Consider the following 16,294-nt stretch of genomic DNA (forward strand, 5'->3'; position numbering starts at 1 on the left):
GTCTTCAGATGGGAAATTGGGAATTAGCGGCTTTGGGTACCTGGAGAAGGTACCTACGGGGGAACATGAAGGGTCCCCATCGTCACTGGGCAGCTGCCAGCAAACACCAACGCGAAGCCCATCCAAGCTCATCCAAGCTGTGCCAATTTGCGAACTACTTCAATAAATCACACAGCGTTTGCCCATTAAGTTGAATCATTGATCGCAGTTCTCTTGCTACCGGGGTTTGTTACCCCTTTCTGAATTCCTTCGCAATGGCCCGCGATATTCGGCAGCGGGCGCTGGAGAAGATTGCGTCTCTATCTGCCGCCAGCCCGCGAACGTCCTTTGATCGTTCCGACCTTGACCGACTGTGCAAGGCTACCCAGACCGCTGGGAAGGGCGTCAACGGCCATTCGGCCAAGCAGCCGTCTTCGTCTCTCGGGAGATGTCCCATGGTAACTGACCCTCTATCTCGTTGCGCACCGCGCAGTATCTAGAACACTAGCTAACGAGCCCCTGAATCTCGTAGACAATCCGTGAATTTGAGGTGCTGCTGTCGCTATGTAAAGCCGCGCCCGCCATACAGACGAGCCAGAGCGCGCAGAAGCTCGCACACCAGCTGATTCCCTACATCCTTGAGGCGCACGTTCAGGTCTTCGTCCCCTCGCCCTTCTTCAGAAAGGTCGAGCCGTCGCCCACTGAGGCATTGGCATTTCACGTCACGGCCGCTCTGCTTTCCCTCGGCTCCCACTACGACGACCTGCACGAGATCGTCTCGGACAATATATGGGCTTTCGTCAACGCCTGCAACCATGCGGCGGACCATACGGTCCCTCCTCAGGCGGACGACGAGGACCCGAACCTCGAGGACGCCATTCGGACGGCCACAATTGCTGTCTCTTTGCTTGGCTTTCTTGATGCGGCCTCGGCGCAGGTGGACTTTTGGAGAGCTGGGGGCCGGTTGGCTTTGGTGCAGCGGTTCAGAGATATCCTCTCGGAGCCGTTCTTGGTCGCCGTGGAGACTGCCTTCTCTACCATCAGGAACTCACAATCCTCAGATCGCCATGCTCGAGAGTGGAAGAGATACCTACGCCACTACTCGGCTGCTGGGCGACCCCTAGGAGCAATTCTTCTGCAGAGGAGCTACATGTGGCTGCTTGTTGCTGGGACGTCGCTATTGGTGACCGACGCGTCGCTTTTGCGCGGGATTCACATCCTCGACCTGCTCATGTCGGAGGAGGGAGCTTTCAGGCCAGGTTCTCCGCGCAGCCCTGATGCTGACTATCGGTCCCTCGACATGTACACCACGGTGGCTGTTGACCAGATGAACTACCTTGAGGCTGGCGAGGATTACCTCAAGCTTGGGTCTGCGTGGCAGCAGAGACTGGCCTTTGCTGTCAAATCGGCGGCGCTTATCAGTTACCTCAACTGTTCGCTTATGAATGAGGATGTGGCAGACATTGATGTCCTCGTGAACTGGCTAGAGGAGACCCTTGCGGATCCTCTCCAAATGGCAGACGAGAACCTGGCGGCAACTGTCCTGAGGTCGATTGCGTTGGTTTGCAAGATCTCTAGAGGATACGCCGCAACCGCCAGCCGTCTCTTGCCTCGTTTCATTGTCCAAAGCGCACCGAACGCTCGTGTTGTTGCGGTTGCGTCCAAAAGTCTCGCGTACGTGTTGCAGATGCTCTCTCACGATGCCGTCATCACTACTCTTTACACGCTCGGCAATGTTCTCAGCCCGGGTTCCGATAGATCCATGACGAACGGCACCAACGGCGATCTCGGCGTTGACGGCGCTCACACTCTGTACCCCAACCGCCACTCCACTGGCAGTAGCATCTCCTTGGCAATCACTGGCGAGGAAGAGACGGCCATAGTGTACGGCAATGTAGTCCAGGCCATCTGTGGCATTGCGACAGCTTGCAACGACGAGAAGATCACTGCTTTGGCACAGTCCATGCTGCTGCAAAAGATCGACAAGGTCAACAACAGCGTTGACGCTCAAATCATCAGTGGCACCGCAGCCCTTGCCTTGAAGGGCGGACAACTTGAGTTCCGATCGCTATTGAAGGTTTTTTCCAGAATTTGCCATCTCGGTGTTGTTAGCCACAAGGACTTCCTTCTGGTCGCTGTAGGTCACCTTGGCAGACAGTCATAATGCGGGGAGTTGCTAACCCTCGGCAGGTGATGAAGGCACGAACGCACATCTCGGCAAACCTCCACCGCGGATCGGCCCTATACGACATCTACTGGGAGCATCTGCTGGAGAGCATCATCTCCATGGGTGATGTCCATCAATCGAACCACACCAAGGAGGCAGACGTCCAGCTGGCCGCACGAGAAATCGCCGAGCTGCTGCACCCCTTGGCTGTCTTCATGTCCACCAACGACCTGGCGCTCACCTCGGTAACTGACGATGAGTCGCACTCCATGATAAGGGACGCCTGGTTCAACGTTGTTGTTCATGGATTTACCACGCAGACTGACATGGGCAAGAGATACCTCGACGAGCTTCGGGTCATGGCCGTACATTCTCCTCCCTTGGTTGCAGACCAGCGAGGAGAGCAGATTGAGAGCGATATCGAGCTGAATACTGTCTTGCGTCGAGGCATGAGCTCCGACCGAGAGTCGATGCAAAAGAGACATTTGGCCGAGTTGATTCCCAGCAAAGCGACGGAGATCAAGGGCCTGAGCTACCGCAAGATCATCTTTCTACACGCTGCTTACTTAGTCGAGAGCCTGCGCGCCGATGCTGGCGACTGCACTAAGGCTCTCTCCTATTTCTTAGAGCCCAGCATGCGTAGAGGGGAAGTTAGCAGCACTATGGAAGGCATTTCCGCCGCCGTGGTTGACAAGTATTTGGGCAAAACCTTGGGCGGCCTGGACGCCACTTTCTCTGCACAATACGCCGCCAGTCAGCTCGTCGCCATCTTCTGCGGCTGCTGTCACCGGATCGAGCGAGTCCAGCAAGCTGCCTTTACCTGTGCTGACCGTATTATTAGCCAGGTTCCTTCTGCTCTGTGCCACCGGTCCTCGCTTTTTGCTTTGTTGGAGTTACTGTCTCTGATGTGGTCGAGCTGCCTGGAAGCAGAGACAGATCTCTATGCCCCGCGATCGAAGTTCACTTCTAGCCTAGGAGGTGTGTCTGTCGAACTCTCAGACGATTACAACTTCCGCCGTCATACCTTGGAGGTTCTCAACCGCAGAGCCAAGCAATGGGTCTCCAGCGTGATCAGCCTGGCCCCGCTGGACATCAAGGGCCTCTTACAGACGTATCTGTCCGAGTTCGACGACGAAGGAGCATACGGACATATCTCCCTGGGCCGTTCTTTTGCCATCGAGCTTGGCTCCCTCATACCCTCCACCGACCAGAGACTGCAGTCTCTTGACCGCGTTGGAGATTGCAACATAAACACCGGCTCCGACTTTGTTGCTCAGTACACGACTCGTCAAGAGTACCGATACGGCGAGACCCTGCCCGAACGTGGTAACGAACTGGTGAACTTCATGCAGCTGAATCGTAGAGCTTCATTCCTGCATTCATCAGTCTCGACGGCCAGCGACAGCGCCAATGCGGCCACTGCTCTCGCACATGTCGAGGCCCGCATCAAGAGCAAGAAGATGACCGCCCTCAACGAGGTCCGCGAGATTCTTCGCCGAGCAGCGGCCCTGCTGTGTCGCAGCGATCGCGACGAGTCTGCTGTTGCACACTACCTTGTCAGCATTCCATTCGCCATGTTTACGAAGCAGTCAATCAAGCTGGGCGTCTCCCTATGGTTGGGTGTGATGAACGAGAACCCACGTCTGGAACCAAGGCTTCTTATCGAGATTGCTCAACAGTGGGAGGTGACAATCCAGGGGCGCCTTGGGCTTTTCAGCCATGCCATGTCGTAAGTTCTGCTTGCATCTTGTCTCGAGCTAGCTGACAGATAATTCAGACACCCCGATCCCTTCTTTCTCAAGGAAGAGTTTGCGCCTAGTGACCTCGAGGCTTTGGCCAAGCGCAAGCAGCAAGTACACAATCTGCTGTCGCCACATATGCGACTGCTGCAATTTTTTGCAAGCCACTTCAATGCCACACGTTTGGGCAGCCCGGATGTCCAGCGAATCTTCCTCCGTATGCTCGATGTCACCCTGGATGCGGTGCGATCATCGACGCCGCACCCGATGGCACGAGAATTACGTTTTCAGATCGTTCTGTTCGGCCTGAAGGTGTTGCATGTCTGTACGACCATTGGCGCCATCGCGCAATGGCGATTCAAGGAGAAGATCCTGTCGGCTGCGCTCAGCTGGTTTCGATTCGCTCCAAGTTGGTCTTTTGGAAGTAATATTCTGCAGCTCAAGACGGAAATTCGTCTCCTGACCGACATCGTGACCGCCTTGAAGAACGTTGCGTTCATTGGGGCCAACGCCGCGGACACCATCAAGTCCCTGCAGGCCAAGGAGCACCTACTTGTTCTACTCTTGGAGAGCGAGCAGACACGTCTGTCGGTGTGGGTTCACCCGCTCGGCGAGTCGATCAAGCCCCATGGACAATCTACCAAGGCATCTATTGAGGTGGGCCGTTCGAGATGACTTCCCTAGACATGTCACTAATGTTTGTAGGCCGCTCTCGCCCCTCTCATCAGGGTCGCGTGGGCCGAAGACCCGTCCATTGCAATTGAGCTCGTTACACGTTTCCCCTATCCTCGGGTTCAGCGAGAGGTGAGATGGCTGTTGATCAACTTCCCACAAAAGGCCATTTCGGAGCCCGAGGGCCTGCCCGTCCTTCTGGGCGGCTCCTTGCCCAACGACGTCAGCTTCCAGTTGAAGGTGAGTCGCATGCCCGACTCCTCACTGCCTGATACTGACCACAGCAGTACCTGCTCTTCTGGTCGCCTGTGAACCCCATCACCGCCGTCACGTACTTCTTGCCCGCCTACCGGAACCATCCCTTCCTGATCCAGTACGCTATGAGGGCATTGGAGAGCCACTCCAGCGATGTTACCTTCTTTTATGTACCGCAAATTGTACAGACGCTGCGGTACGACGCGTTGGGCTACGTGGAGCGGTACATCCTGGAGACAGCTCAGTTCTCGCAGCTGTTTGCCCATCAAATCATTTGGAACATGAAGGCAAATGCCTACAAGGACGACGACGCGACCATCGTAAGTTCTGCGAAGCCTATGGCCGGGTGTGACGCTAACAATGTGACAGCCCGACGCCATCAAACCCACGCTTGACAAGGTCATGGAGAAGATGATTGCAAGCTTTACTGATGTGGACAGGACCTTTTACGAGCGCGAGTTTGCCTTTTTCGACGAGGTCACAGACATATCGGGCAAGTTGAAGCCATATGTCGGCCGGCCCAAGCCGGAAAAGGCGCAAAAGATCGAGGAAGAGCTGCGCAAAATCAAGGTCGAGGTTGGCGTCTACCTGCCGAGTAACCCCGACGGTGTGGTTATCGGCATCGACCGCAAATCCGGCAAGCCTCTGCAGAGCCACGCCAAGGCACCCTACCTCGCGACGTTCCGCATCAAGAAGAACAAGGGCAGCCTCGAGGACGTCAACGACATGTTGGAAGATGTGCACAAGAAGGATTCGCCGCCAATGCCAGAGAACACCATTGAGGTGTGGCAATCGGCCATTTTCAAAGTCGGCGATGACTGCAGACAGGACGTGCTTGCTCTGCAGATGATTGCCGCCTTCCGAGGCATCTTCCATAACGTTGGCCTGGACGTCTACGTCAACCCGTACCGCGTCACCGCCACGGCCCCCGGGTGCGGCGTCATCGATGTTCTGCCCAACTCGGTCTCTCGAGATATGCTCGGCCGCGAGGCCGTTAATGGCCTCTACGATTATTTCATCTCCAAGTACGGCAACGAAGACTCGCTTCGCTTCCAGCAAGCGCGCAGTAATTTCGTCAAGAGCATGGCGGCCTATTCCATTATCTCGTTCTTGTTGCAGTTCAAGGATCGCCACAACGGCAACATCATGATTGACGACGCGGGCCACATTTTGCACATTGACTTTGGCTTCTGCTTCGATATCGCGCCGGGCGGCATCAAGTTCGAGCGCGCGCCGTTCAAGCTGACGACGGAAATGCTGGCGGTCATGGGCGGTAACCCGCACCACCAGGCCTTCAAATGGTTCGAGGAGCTTTGCGTCAAGGCGTTCCTTGCGTCGCGGCAGCACTGTGAGAAGCTCAGCCAGATAGTACTTCTCATGATGGACTCGGGCCTGCCGTGCTTTAAGCCCGAGAGCGTGCAGCACTTTAAGGAGCGCTTTGTGCTGGAGCGTAGCGAGCGCGAAGCGGCCGACTTTGTCAAGGATCTCATCCGCAGGAGCGCCAACAGCTACTCGACGGGCGTGTACGACCAATTTCAGCTCCTCACTAATGGCATTCCCTACTGATCCGGGATTTTCGGGAGATGAGTGTTTTCTGTTCTTTTTGGTACATTTTGCACAAGCCCCTTCTTTCAGCCTTGGAATATTGGGACGGTTTTCTCTCTCTCTCTCTCTCTCCATCTTTCTTTTCTCGTCGGTTTCTTCCGCTGCTTCCACTCGCTCGTCAAGCTTCGACCACTGGTTCTTAGCCTTTTGACTCGTTGCGCTGTTTTGGAAACCGCGTCACACCATTGACGACCCTGCCAAAGCAAACTTGTCTCGAGGGCTCCCGTCGACAGATTCATCGACAGTATAATAGTAATACAATATAACATCCCTGAAAAATGCGATGTGGGACTGTCTCCCATCTTACCCCATCCCTGTTCTATCCCTTTCCACCTTTTTGTCACAACTCATGCTTTGAGTAGCAGGGCTATTCTCAAATGACCCAATACTAGGCACGACCTGGTCGCCCCCCCCTTCGGCCAACAAGCCGCCCACCAAACCGCTTCAAGAAACAATGTTGATTCCAGACCCTGACCCAATCGCTTGAGGAATGCAGATATCCACCCCGGAACTTTCTTGGTTTCTTCTCTTCTTTTTGCGAACTACTCACGCCGTTCCCTCTTTCTATGCTCTGGTTTGCCCTTTTTTGGCCTCCCGCTTCCCATCCTGACCCGAAACCCACTCTTTCTTGTTTCCAAATAGTATACAAATGCTTCCGTTATAAAATCGATGGGGCTTAGTTTACATGACCGCCTCGAGTTTAATTTCACCAGAGGCGAAGCACCGAGGTGTCCGCGTGCAGCAGCACTGGTTGTCGCAGGCGCCTGTGGCCGGGCTATTGCGCAATGTGAGTGTCAACGTTGTACGTCGCATAGTCAACATGCACGAAGGCACGGTCGACAATTGGCACTGATTCAAGGAAATAGGTCAGGACCTCGCTGAGGTCGTGGCTGTCCTTGAGCGGCATGTTGGCATTGAGGACGATGTCAACCTCAACAAAGAGCTTGTCACCGGCGTGGTAGGCCCGCAGGTTCTGGATCTGCCTGATGGACGTGGCGAAACGCATGGTAAGGTACAGCACTATTGTAATATAGCTTGTCAGTCATAGAGTCCCCCCATTCTGCTTGTTCTACAGGCATGCCAGTCTCTATATACCCAGTAGTGCGTGAGAAGGAGGAGTACCCAGAAACAACAGCATCCAGTTAAAGAATGTGTGTGTTTGTGTGTGTGTGTCTGTGTGTGTTGGGGGGGGGGGGGGGGAGATGGGGGATGGTAAGAGCAGCAGAGCTGGGCAAGGAACAGAAAACGAGAGCAAGGAGGGGAAACAGAAGGGTCACACTCACGGAGGTTTCTCTCGTCCGAAGTGGCTGAGAACCCTGTCAGGTTTCGGACGTGGTGCATCGAAGTCTGGCTCCAATTGACAATGACAACGCCTGACAAAAGCAGGCCGCCGAGGGCGTCGAGCCACCAGATCCTGGCAAAATAGCCGACAATGGGGAACAATATGGAACCGGTATTGAAGATGACATCAGTCATGGCGTCGTCAGCCCTACGCGGAGAGTGTTTTGTTAACCAAATACCCCCATGGTGTATTGAAGTTGTCGGCCAGGAGGCGACAACGTAGACGCGTCGCGACGATAGAGGGGAAAGGGCAGGACAACTTACAAGGCTCGAACGCTCGAGTTCTTGATGAGACGGCACCAGAGCCAGCATAAACCCTTGATGACTACGGTGCCCACCATGATAGCAATGGCAGGAATGCCTCTGTTGTCATCGCAAGGTCAGCATCGAAACAGCGGATGGCGGCAGCCGCGGCGGGTGCAACATACAGTTGGACGATTTCGTGGTCGGGAGACATGAGGCGTTGGATGGCTTCCAGCGCGACCTGGCAGAACGATGTGACCATAACGATAGAGAAAACCAGTACACCAAGGGGTTCAAGGCTGCAATGTGTCAGCACGCAACTCCTAATGGGGCTCGAAACGCAAAGCAGAAAGCTATCAATGGAGAGTGGCAATCGATGCTCACCGCCGTCTACCCACAGGGTAGGAGTGCTGGTCATTTTGGCTGGCGGCGATGAGCCGGGTTGTCGTCCATACGATGGCGGTGCTGAGGAAGTCGAGGACAGCGTCGACCAAGCTGGCGAGGACGGAAACGGAGGGGACAGAGATGACGACTAGGACCTTGCCAATGAGCAGGAAGGCGTTGGCGATGAAGTTGACCCAGATGGCGAGGGTGACGATGGGGTCGCTGCTGTCGAGGTCGCCATCCTCGAGCCAAGGAATCTCGGGCTTGGGCTGGTCGGCTAAACCTTCCTCCTCGTCGTTGCTGCCATTGAGAAGTGGGGTGGACTCGGTGGAGCGAAAAATGTCCTTGGGTTTGCGTTTCGCCGCCTTTTGCTGGATGCTGTTTGCCGAACTGCTCTGCTCGGTGCTGCTGTTTTGAACCGAAGCATTGGCGCTGGTGCCATAGGCGAGGCCGCCGCGCGAGGGTGGTGAGGTTGGGGTTGGTGACTCCTCGGTGATGGTCTGGGGCACGTCGACGGGACGGTATGCCGAGGCGTCGAGAGCTTGGTGGTACTCGTTGAGCAGGTCGTGGGGCACGGATGAATCCAAGAGCTGGTCGATGTAGAGATACATGCGAATCAGGTCGTTGTTCCTCTCATAGTATTTGCGTCTTGGAAGAATTGGCAAATGCGCGTCAGCTTTTCTGGTTGCGCTGACCCTCGGGAACCTGAAGTCCGCATCCTCTGGCATCTCGCATTGCAGATTGCACGCAGTGCTCAGGAATACCGGTGGCGCAACACAAAACTCACATATGCATTGGCATGACCTCGAGCTCGGCCTCGGTCTTCCAGTAGCGCTCCCATTGGTAGCGCGGGTTGCTGTTTCCGATAAGGCGCATGCTCCTCATCTGAGGGCCGAAGATGAGTTCGCTGAGGCGGCGCTCCTCGGCGGCGGAGCGGTGGTGATGGTCGTCGTCTGAGTGGTTCTGCAGGAAGCTCAGCAGCGAGGTGCTTTCGTGGTCGTCATCGTCGTGCCCCAGCTGGAGGTAAGCAGGGCTCTTGAGGGACTCCCGCAACGTGGCGTTGGAGCGGTTCCTGATGAGCGAGACCAAGGCGCCGTTACCCCTCGTGGCCAAGGGATACGGATCGATGTCGGGACTGAGTACGGAGGGTCGCTTGAACGAGCCCACGCGAGGGCTGCTCGAACGGTGATGTTCCTGCGGCGAGCTCATCTTGGGCCGGAGGAACGGAAGGGATGGCGGGGTTTCAATTGGCAAAGGGGAAGGGGAGTGACTGGATGTGTGGATAAAGAAAGGGAAGGGGAGGGGGAGGAAGGGGAAAAGAAAAATATTAACCGGCACGATGCGAGGGAAAAGCCAAGATAATAGATGAGATTGATAATGTCGTGGTCGACGCGCGCGCGCCCAGATAGCTTAATACAGTGCAGTGCAAATGCACCCTGGATGACAAGCGGCTCCAGTGACGATGGACCCGGAGGGTCTGAGGCGACGAGAGCCGGGAGGCAAGACCCCCTTCGCCTAGAGCTTCCCTTAGGTGCAGTAGGGGGCTGTGATTCGGCGATTGAGGCGCCGCTTGGGGGAGAGGGCCCCGGCACAGGCGTTGGCAGACCCGACCAATATTGTATCGGAGGAGTGGGGTGCTGCGAACTGCGTGCTGCGTGCTGCTTTCTCCTGTCCTATCCCAACCACTGTGATGATAAACCAAGGAAATGCACCAACTGACTACCTGCCCAATTATCCGGTTGTTTTGGTGTAGTCTCGTTGCTCCCTGAATAAGATGAATGTTGAGCGGCGTTGCGAAATATACAATAGGGTAATTCTAAGAGCCCTCCCCAGCCTTACATTGGATCGGGGGGTGGGAGGAGCCACCTCGCGCCAAGTTGCCATTTGAGCCGGTGTCGGTCGTTCGTACTCCGTAGTGTCCACTCGTTGGGCCAATGTGCTCCATCCAACCGTTCTGAATGGACGAGAGCTGGAGCTGGAGCCGAAGAAGAGAGCCTGGGGTTCAGGGATTATTCATTTGGCACTTGCACAGTCCGTGGGTTTTTTTTTATTCATTAACATATCTAGATAGGGGCCTAGGAGATACTTGGTTTGATCTCTGAAGTGCCGGGTTCGTAACTTCATCGCATAAGCCAGCCCTTTGTCCAATATTCAACATCCCTCGTCCCCAATTTGCTTTCTTGAATGTGCTCGGCTACAACTGACCGTGTCTGAGAAAAGTGGGACCGACGAGGAGAACGCCCCCCCCCCCCCCCCTCTCGGGGTTGGCTATTGCCTCCGACACAACTTGCCTTTCGCTACCGCCTATGCGCGCCCATCCAATGTCTCCCAGCGCACACTGACTAAGTCATCTGCAGCCGGTCGTTGCGATGAATGGGCCACCCAAAACCAAAACAAAAGGCGCACGAACCCCGAAAAGAGGGAAGCTCTACTCGAGCCAAGATGGGATCAAACGGTAACTGTTTGCTTTCTCTTGGAGCCATAAGTTGTCCCGTCAGTCTCGGTCTCTTGAGACTCGTCCGAAGCCCACCGCGTTCGCTTCCAATTTCAAAAACGACAATCACGCACTTGAAAGAGTCTCGAGTGACACAAACCCTCCGTCTCAACTCCGTCACGTCAGTGAAAATGGGTCGAGTGGGCACAACACAATGCGGCGGTTTCTCATGTGCTGCCGCGGGCTTGGCATCTCTGCATAACCCGAAGCATAAGACCTCACCATCTGTGTCTCGATGGTAACCTGGGAGGCAATCTGTTGTTCCCTTTTCGAAACGGACGGCGGCGAGTTGAACTTGGTTCCCAGTCGCTGACTGCCAAAGACTTGAAATGGCCCCTTGTTCAACTCCAACTTGGCAATCCCCAATTCCTTCAGGTCTGCGTCTTTAATTGGCTGAGGCTCCCGCTTGTCCGGATTCCGACCTTGTTTGGCGGTAGCCCCCTCCCCTGCCGCCGACCTGCAGAACACAGCAGAGCCGCATATTATTTGCAGCAGGCTTTCCCGACTTGTTGCCCACCTCACCTCGATCTCGACCCTCCTCGGTACAGATTCTACTCCCCAGCCCCTAACCCGATAAGTATCCCTTAACTGTACGATGATGATTGGTCGTGATATCGGTTGTTGTCCACGAGACGCAAGGTAGATTTTCGATAAAGTTTGATCCGGTCAAGCTCCAAGCTCTTTTTACTCAATCGAAATGGCGGTATGAGTGTGGCCTCTAGATCATAGTCTTACCTATCAACTCGAATCCCGAGAGCCGGCGTCTAATCCCATGGAAGGTCTTCTACATCTCCTTATATTCGTAGATCTAGCCTCCGAGATAGAAGGTCGCCAGACTGTCATGCTCCGACAACATGTCAGAAGTGAGGGATTCTGGAACCCTTGGACCGATGCATCGGGTCCCAAAAGCCTCTAGTTCCCTGTGGAGAGCCCATACCAAGATGTAAAACCTAGACATCCATCAGGTTATCAATAGACGCCTCAGCGAAACCACACGCTTCTACAAAGGTGTGTGTATATCGTGAGGATGAGTAGATCGCTAGTAGATGGGCAAGACAGTCCTCTCACTGCCTTTCGAGCAACTCGACTATGTTTGAAGATACATAGGATATAACCATGTAGGTCGCAAAGCTTGTGACTGCTGGCGTCACTTGCCTGAATGATCTTACTCTCAGCACACCCTGCTACCGTCAAAGTTGTCTCTTCTTGGCTAGGATCTCCTGCACAACCTTGGCCGTAGCCTTCACAATGATTTCATGCTCGACACTGTGCATGCGTTCTTCGAGGTCTGCCAGGCTGTCACTTTCGCGGACCTCAACCTCCTCGACGAGAATCTGGTAAAACTGTCAGCGAGCACACTGGGGGAAGGCTTCTCCGGCAAACGAACGGGCTGTCCTCTGTCTACGGCCTCGATGACGTAGTGAATCATGGCCCCGGTCCGGTTGTTCTGCAACTGGCCAGCCTTGAAGTCGTCATACGCTCTGCCAATGGCGTTGGCACCGTCATAAGCACCTAATAGCAGTCATCAGTAAACGGAAATCTTCCATGGCCCAAACCACCCCGTTCATGCACCAAGGCCAATGTAGAGTTGCATACCTGGCAGCGCGGGATGGAGGTTGATGACGGGGACACCAGCCGCATCGAGAGGCCGCAGGAAGCTCGAAGTAAATATTGCCATCCATCCGGCCAGAACGATGAGATCCGGTTTATCCTGGAGAACAATCTCTGCCAAAGCCGCGTCGTAGCGGGCGCGACCGTCCTTTAGCTTCGTCTCATCCTTCTCGCCCTTTTGGATGAAGCCCGCCGAGACCTGGTTGAAGTACCTGGTGGGGATGCCGGCCTTTTCGGCCCTCTGGACTGCGAAGGCGTTCTTCCGGTTGACAATGACCCTCTCGATCTCGCTGTTGGGAATCGTGCCGACTGCGACAGCGTCGATGATTGCCTGCAGGTTCGTGCCCGAGCCGGAGCAGAGGACCACGAGGCGGCAGGGCTCGCTGGCCTTGGCAGTAGCCATGGTAGCCATGGTTGTGAGGAGTGGGGTTTGTGTAGGTGAGAGCCTCGAGTGGGAGGATCTTTCGGAGGCGGTGATACCAAGCTTGGTTGAGCTTTAGTGACCTCAGGGCTTGCCTAGGTGAAACAGGTGGCAACTCTATCGAGGACGTTTCACACAGAATCCCGCGCTTTGCGACCTGTTGAATTTTAGGGTATCTATCGAGTCGACAGGGTTCGCCTCGTATCTTTTGGTGCGTCGCTGTCGTATAACACAATAATTCACTTCATCAAGTTGTGCTTCGGAGGGAGAAATGGGTGGGAATTAAAATTTCAACCACTGGCTCAGAAGGGTTGTGAGAGGTTTGAGGGGGGGAAGCGAGGTGTACGAGGTTCTGCAATTGGCTGGGTCGTTGGCTAAGTTGTTGGTGTGGGCAGCTCAATCAGGCGGGGCCGACCAACGGCAACTAACACTGCTATGCTCACATTGGTGCTCTTGCTTTTGGTGCCAGGCATGGCAGCACAACAACAGCAAGGCGATTACAGACCAAGGTACCTCCTACCTGTACCAAGGTAAGTCGGGGAGAAATCATCAGCGCCGACTCCGAACAATGGACAAAAACTCACAACAGGGGTTTTGTGAGAGGAAAGGAATAGAACGGATGCAGCATTGTTGATTCGGGTTGAAGCTTGTCGGGTCACAGAGATGACTGCTTTGCAGTTCACAAGCAATGCCGGAAATTGTGTGAGGGAGAGGGTTGGAAACCCAGTCAGGCCGCCTTACCTATTTATAACTTTTCGTTAGGCAAAAAGCTTTCTTCAAGGGGTGTACTTTATTGTTATGATCATTTTGGTGAAAACAACCATCCAGAAACTCTGTTAAAGGCGATGATAATGAGAAGCGAGTGGAGGGAAAAGCAGAAAGGGAACAAGAGACATTAGTCGTGCGAGGCCATACCAGCTAGACCTGTGACACTAACGATGGGTGGGACTGGGCATACCCAACCCAAATACTTAGGACCCGAAGGAAGTCAATGATCCCGCTTGGCTGATACTCGGTTGGGGCTACCGGACAATGTGATTCAGCAAAACCCGCCGTGTGGATGTTGGGAGCATGATCTCGACGATGAGGACGGCTCCGAACAAGCCACCCATCCCATGAAGAAAAGCTCACAAGCTCCACGCTGCCAAAGTACAACCGTCGGACAATTATCGACATGTGTATCCGTGCCGGGGCTTACTTCAGCGGGTTGACAGCCAGCACGAGCTGTTGTCCGAACAAAAAGAACTGATGGACTAGCTGACTCTTCGCTCCTCAGCTGTACCTAACCTGGAGCTTGTTGCGCTTGTGGCTGGCCCTGGTTCCATACCCTAGCTCGCAAGGGGGCCAGTACCGAACAGGCAGTGGTTCAGGTACTGGCTCAGGCACACAGCACTCGTCAGGGGAAGCTTCCCACCCATCGGGCTATAAGACCGACGACGACGACCAAGCATCAGCGCCCATGGTCAGATCTGTGATCTCTGATCCCTGCCACTTCAGACGTGCGGCGTGCCTAAAGTCTGTCCGACGCAGAAGAAAGAAGAAGAATAGGAAGACTCTTGGACTCGGGGTGAGAGGCCCGACCCCTCCCATGTCCCAACGGCGGAGGGCAACGACGCCGTTTGACCGTCTATTCATGGTTTCGCCAAGGGAGCAAACGGCCCGGAAAGGTCAATCGGGATGTGGCCAGCAATATCGGGGCGGCAAGCCAGCCGATACTAACCAAGCCGGATCAAACCAACAGTGGTTGTCCAGGACGGTATCAGTCTTCCCTTTTGAGCTGCCCTGTGTTCGGTTGCAACGCCAGCGCCAAGCGACGGGGGGACAAAAGTATGGAGAATTGGGACCGTCGGCCATCATTGGGGGTGAGGTACCACAGTATAACGCTCTTGCCCCTCCCCGGGCGCTCCTTGTCTTCGAGCTTCCTTGATTGTGGTGCCGCGGGACGTTGACAAAGCCGGGACGAATCTCCGATGGATACAGGTTGCGTCGGCTGTGCTCAAGCCTGAGATTGGTCTATAGATGGATAGGATCCGGCCAAGTGTCTTGGCCGTACTCATGGTCAAGTGCCACGCTTCCCCTAAGTACGGCCTGTTACCTGCGTTTTGCTGCCCACCCAGTGCGTGTCGAAGTGCGTATCGAATTGCGTCTTAAGACACTTGCAGCGCATGGACGTACACGGTGGTTATCTACTCGTCTCAAGCATACATACCGACGGATGGACGGACGGACGGATATGCTGCATCGTGATGGAAGCAACTGTGTAATGTCTTGTCCATGAAGTGTGCGTATCGGGTTTGCTGGCAATATGATGTAACTGGGAAGGGGCAAAGTGCCCGGAGCAAGTCACGTCAGTAACGGTTGACTCAAGTCAGATCATGTCACTTTCGTCTTCTTATTTTGGGACGTGCTCCTCTCGCTGGAGAATCCCATCGTTTAAATACATCATTTGTGGGCGATCCTCGTTGCACCGAGAAACCCAGGGAGGCGAACCGGACCGGCAGCGGTAGTGTATCATGGGCGCAGTCCGGGCTTGGCTTCCTGTCAGGTTGGAGGACAGCGCAAATTTCTTTGTTTCTGCAGCAAATCCATGTATATGCGGTCGAGGGTGAGATCGGGGCGGTCTTGGGCGATACGAGGCATGTGTTGCGGAAAAGAGGTACATTATTGGAGGCAAGCAAGTGATTGGCAGTATCTTCCCTGGAATCTAGTGGAGAGGCGCGAGTTGATCCGTTCCAGGTTAAAGACCCCCTCAGCCATTTCCAGGTTTCTTTGGACGTGATTACCGCGTCAGACCTTGCGGCGGGAGACTGCCGTCGGGACGTTCCTTCTCTCTCCTTTCCGTGTTCGTTTCCCGTCGGCATGTTTCAATCTGTCCTGCCTTTGATAGGTGCCAACCTAAACTAGGTGAGTACCTTGAAGCACCTTGAGAGCAACCAAGTACGTCCTCGGCTCTGGGTCTGAGGCTGCTGCTACGCGTACAACCCAGCCAGCAAAGACTCAAGCTCCGTTTTACTCCCCTCACTCACTCCCCGGGACAACATTCGCACAGTCGGCGGAGGAGCCACTATTCAAGCTTCCAGGATTGTCTTCAATGTTCGGGGAGACCTTCTGGGGCTACGAGGAGGGTAGCGCCGTGCTAAGACGCCCCTGGTGGGGTTTCTCGCGTCTTCTTTTCATTCGTTTTAATTACTCACGCAAGCTTGCGCGAAGGCCAGAGCACAAGGTTCATCCCGTGGACAGTGTTGGGGATCGTCCAGTATTGAATTCGATTCAAGCCGAGCGGAATCCTCGGGTTCCCAGCGTCTTCAGCTAGAGCAACGGCCAACGTCCCATGTCTCTCCCCCCTCTTTCTTTTTTCCCTTTATTCTTTTTGCGTGATTGCG

The 16,294-nt window shown here is 54.8% G+C and overlaps 3 protein-coding genes across 3 annotated transcripts; 1 reads left to right on the forward strand and 2 right to left on the reverse strand.

Annotated features, from left to right (window-relative positions):
- The first annotated feature begins 73 nt into the window (after positions 1-73).
- Positions 74-6,690, forward strand: CDEST_10067 (Putative phosphatidylinositol 3-/4-kinase, catalytic domain, protein kinase-like domain superfamily). Its single transcript, XM_062926225.1, has 7 exons — positions 74-437; positions 512-2,116; positions 2,170-3,875; positions 3,924-4,542; positions 4,591-4,797; positions 4,845-5,132; positions 5,182-6,690. Exons 1-7 carry the CDS (start codon positions 255-257, stop codon positions 6,376-6,378), a joined length of 5,805 nt encoding a protein of 1,934 aa, XP_062782276.1. The 5' UTR covers positions 74-254; the 3' UTR covers positions 6,379-6,690.
- A 1-nt stretch (position 6,691) lies between these two features.
- CDEST_10068 (Putative cation efflux protein) lies at positions 6,692-9,745 on the reverse strand. The gene is made up of 7 exons (XM_062926226.1): positions 9,718-9,745; positions 9,173-9,655; positions 8,386-9,033; positions 8,187-8,300; positions 8,023-8,121; positions 7,701-7,906; positions 6,692-7,437 (listed from the first exon to the last, which is right to left on the reverse strand). The coding sequence occupies exons 2-7, from the start codon at positions 9,592-9,594 to the stop codon at positions 7,193-7,195; spliced, it is 1,734 nt and encodes a 577-aa protein (XP_062782277.1). The 5' UTR covers positions 9,595-9,655; positions 9,718-9,745; the 3' UTR covers positions 6,692-7,192.
- Positions 9,746-11,624: 1,879 nt separating this feature from the next.
- On the reverse strand, positions 11,625-13,230 carry CDEST_10069 (Putative phosphoribosylglycinamide formyltransferase, active, formyl transferase). The gene is made up of 3 exons (XM_062926227.1): positions 12,476-13,230; positions 12,267-12,391; positions 11,625-12,213 (listed from the first exon to the last, which is right to left on the reverse strand). The coding sequence occupies exons 1-3, from the start codon at positions 12,900-12,902 to the stop codon at positions 12,070-12,072; spliced, it is 696 nt and encodes a 231-aa protein (XP_062782278.1). The 5' UTR covers positions 12,903-13,230; the 3' UTR covers positions 11,625-12,069.
- Positions 13,231-16,294: the final 3,064 nt, after the last annotated feature.

This window comes from Colletotrichum destructivum, chromosome 6 (genome assembly GCF_034447905.1).
Source record: "Colletotrichum destructivum chromosome 6, complete sequence".
In the NCBI taxonomy this organism is placed as follows: Eukaryota; Fungi; Ascomycota; class Sordariomycetes; order Glomerellales; family Glomerellaceae; genus Colletotrichum; species Colletotrichum destructivum.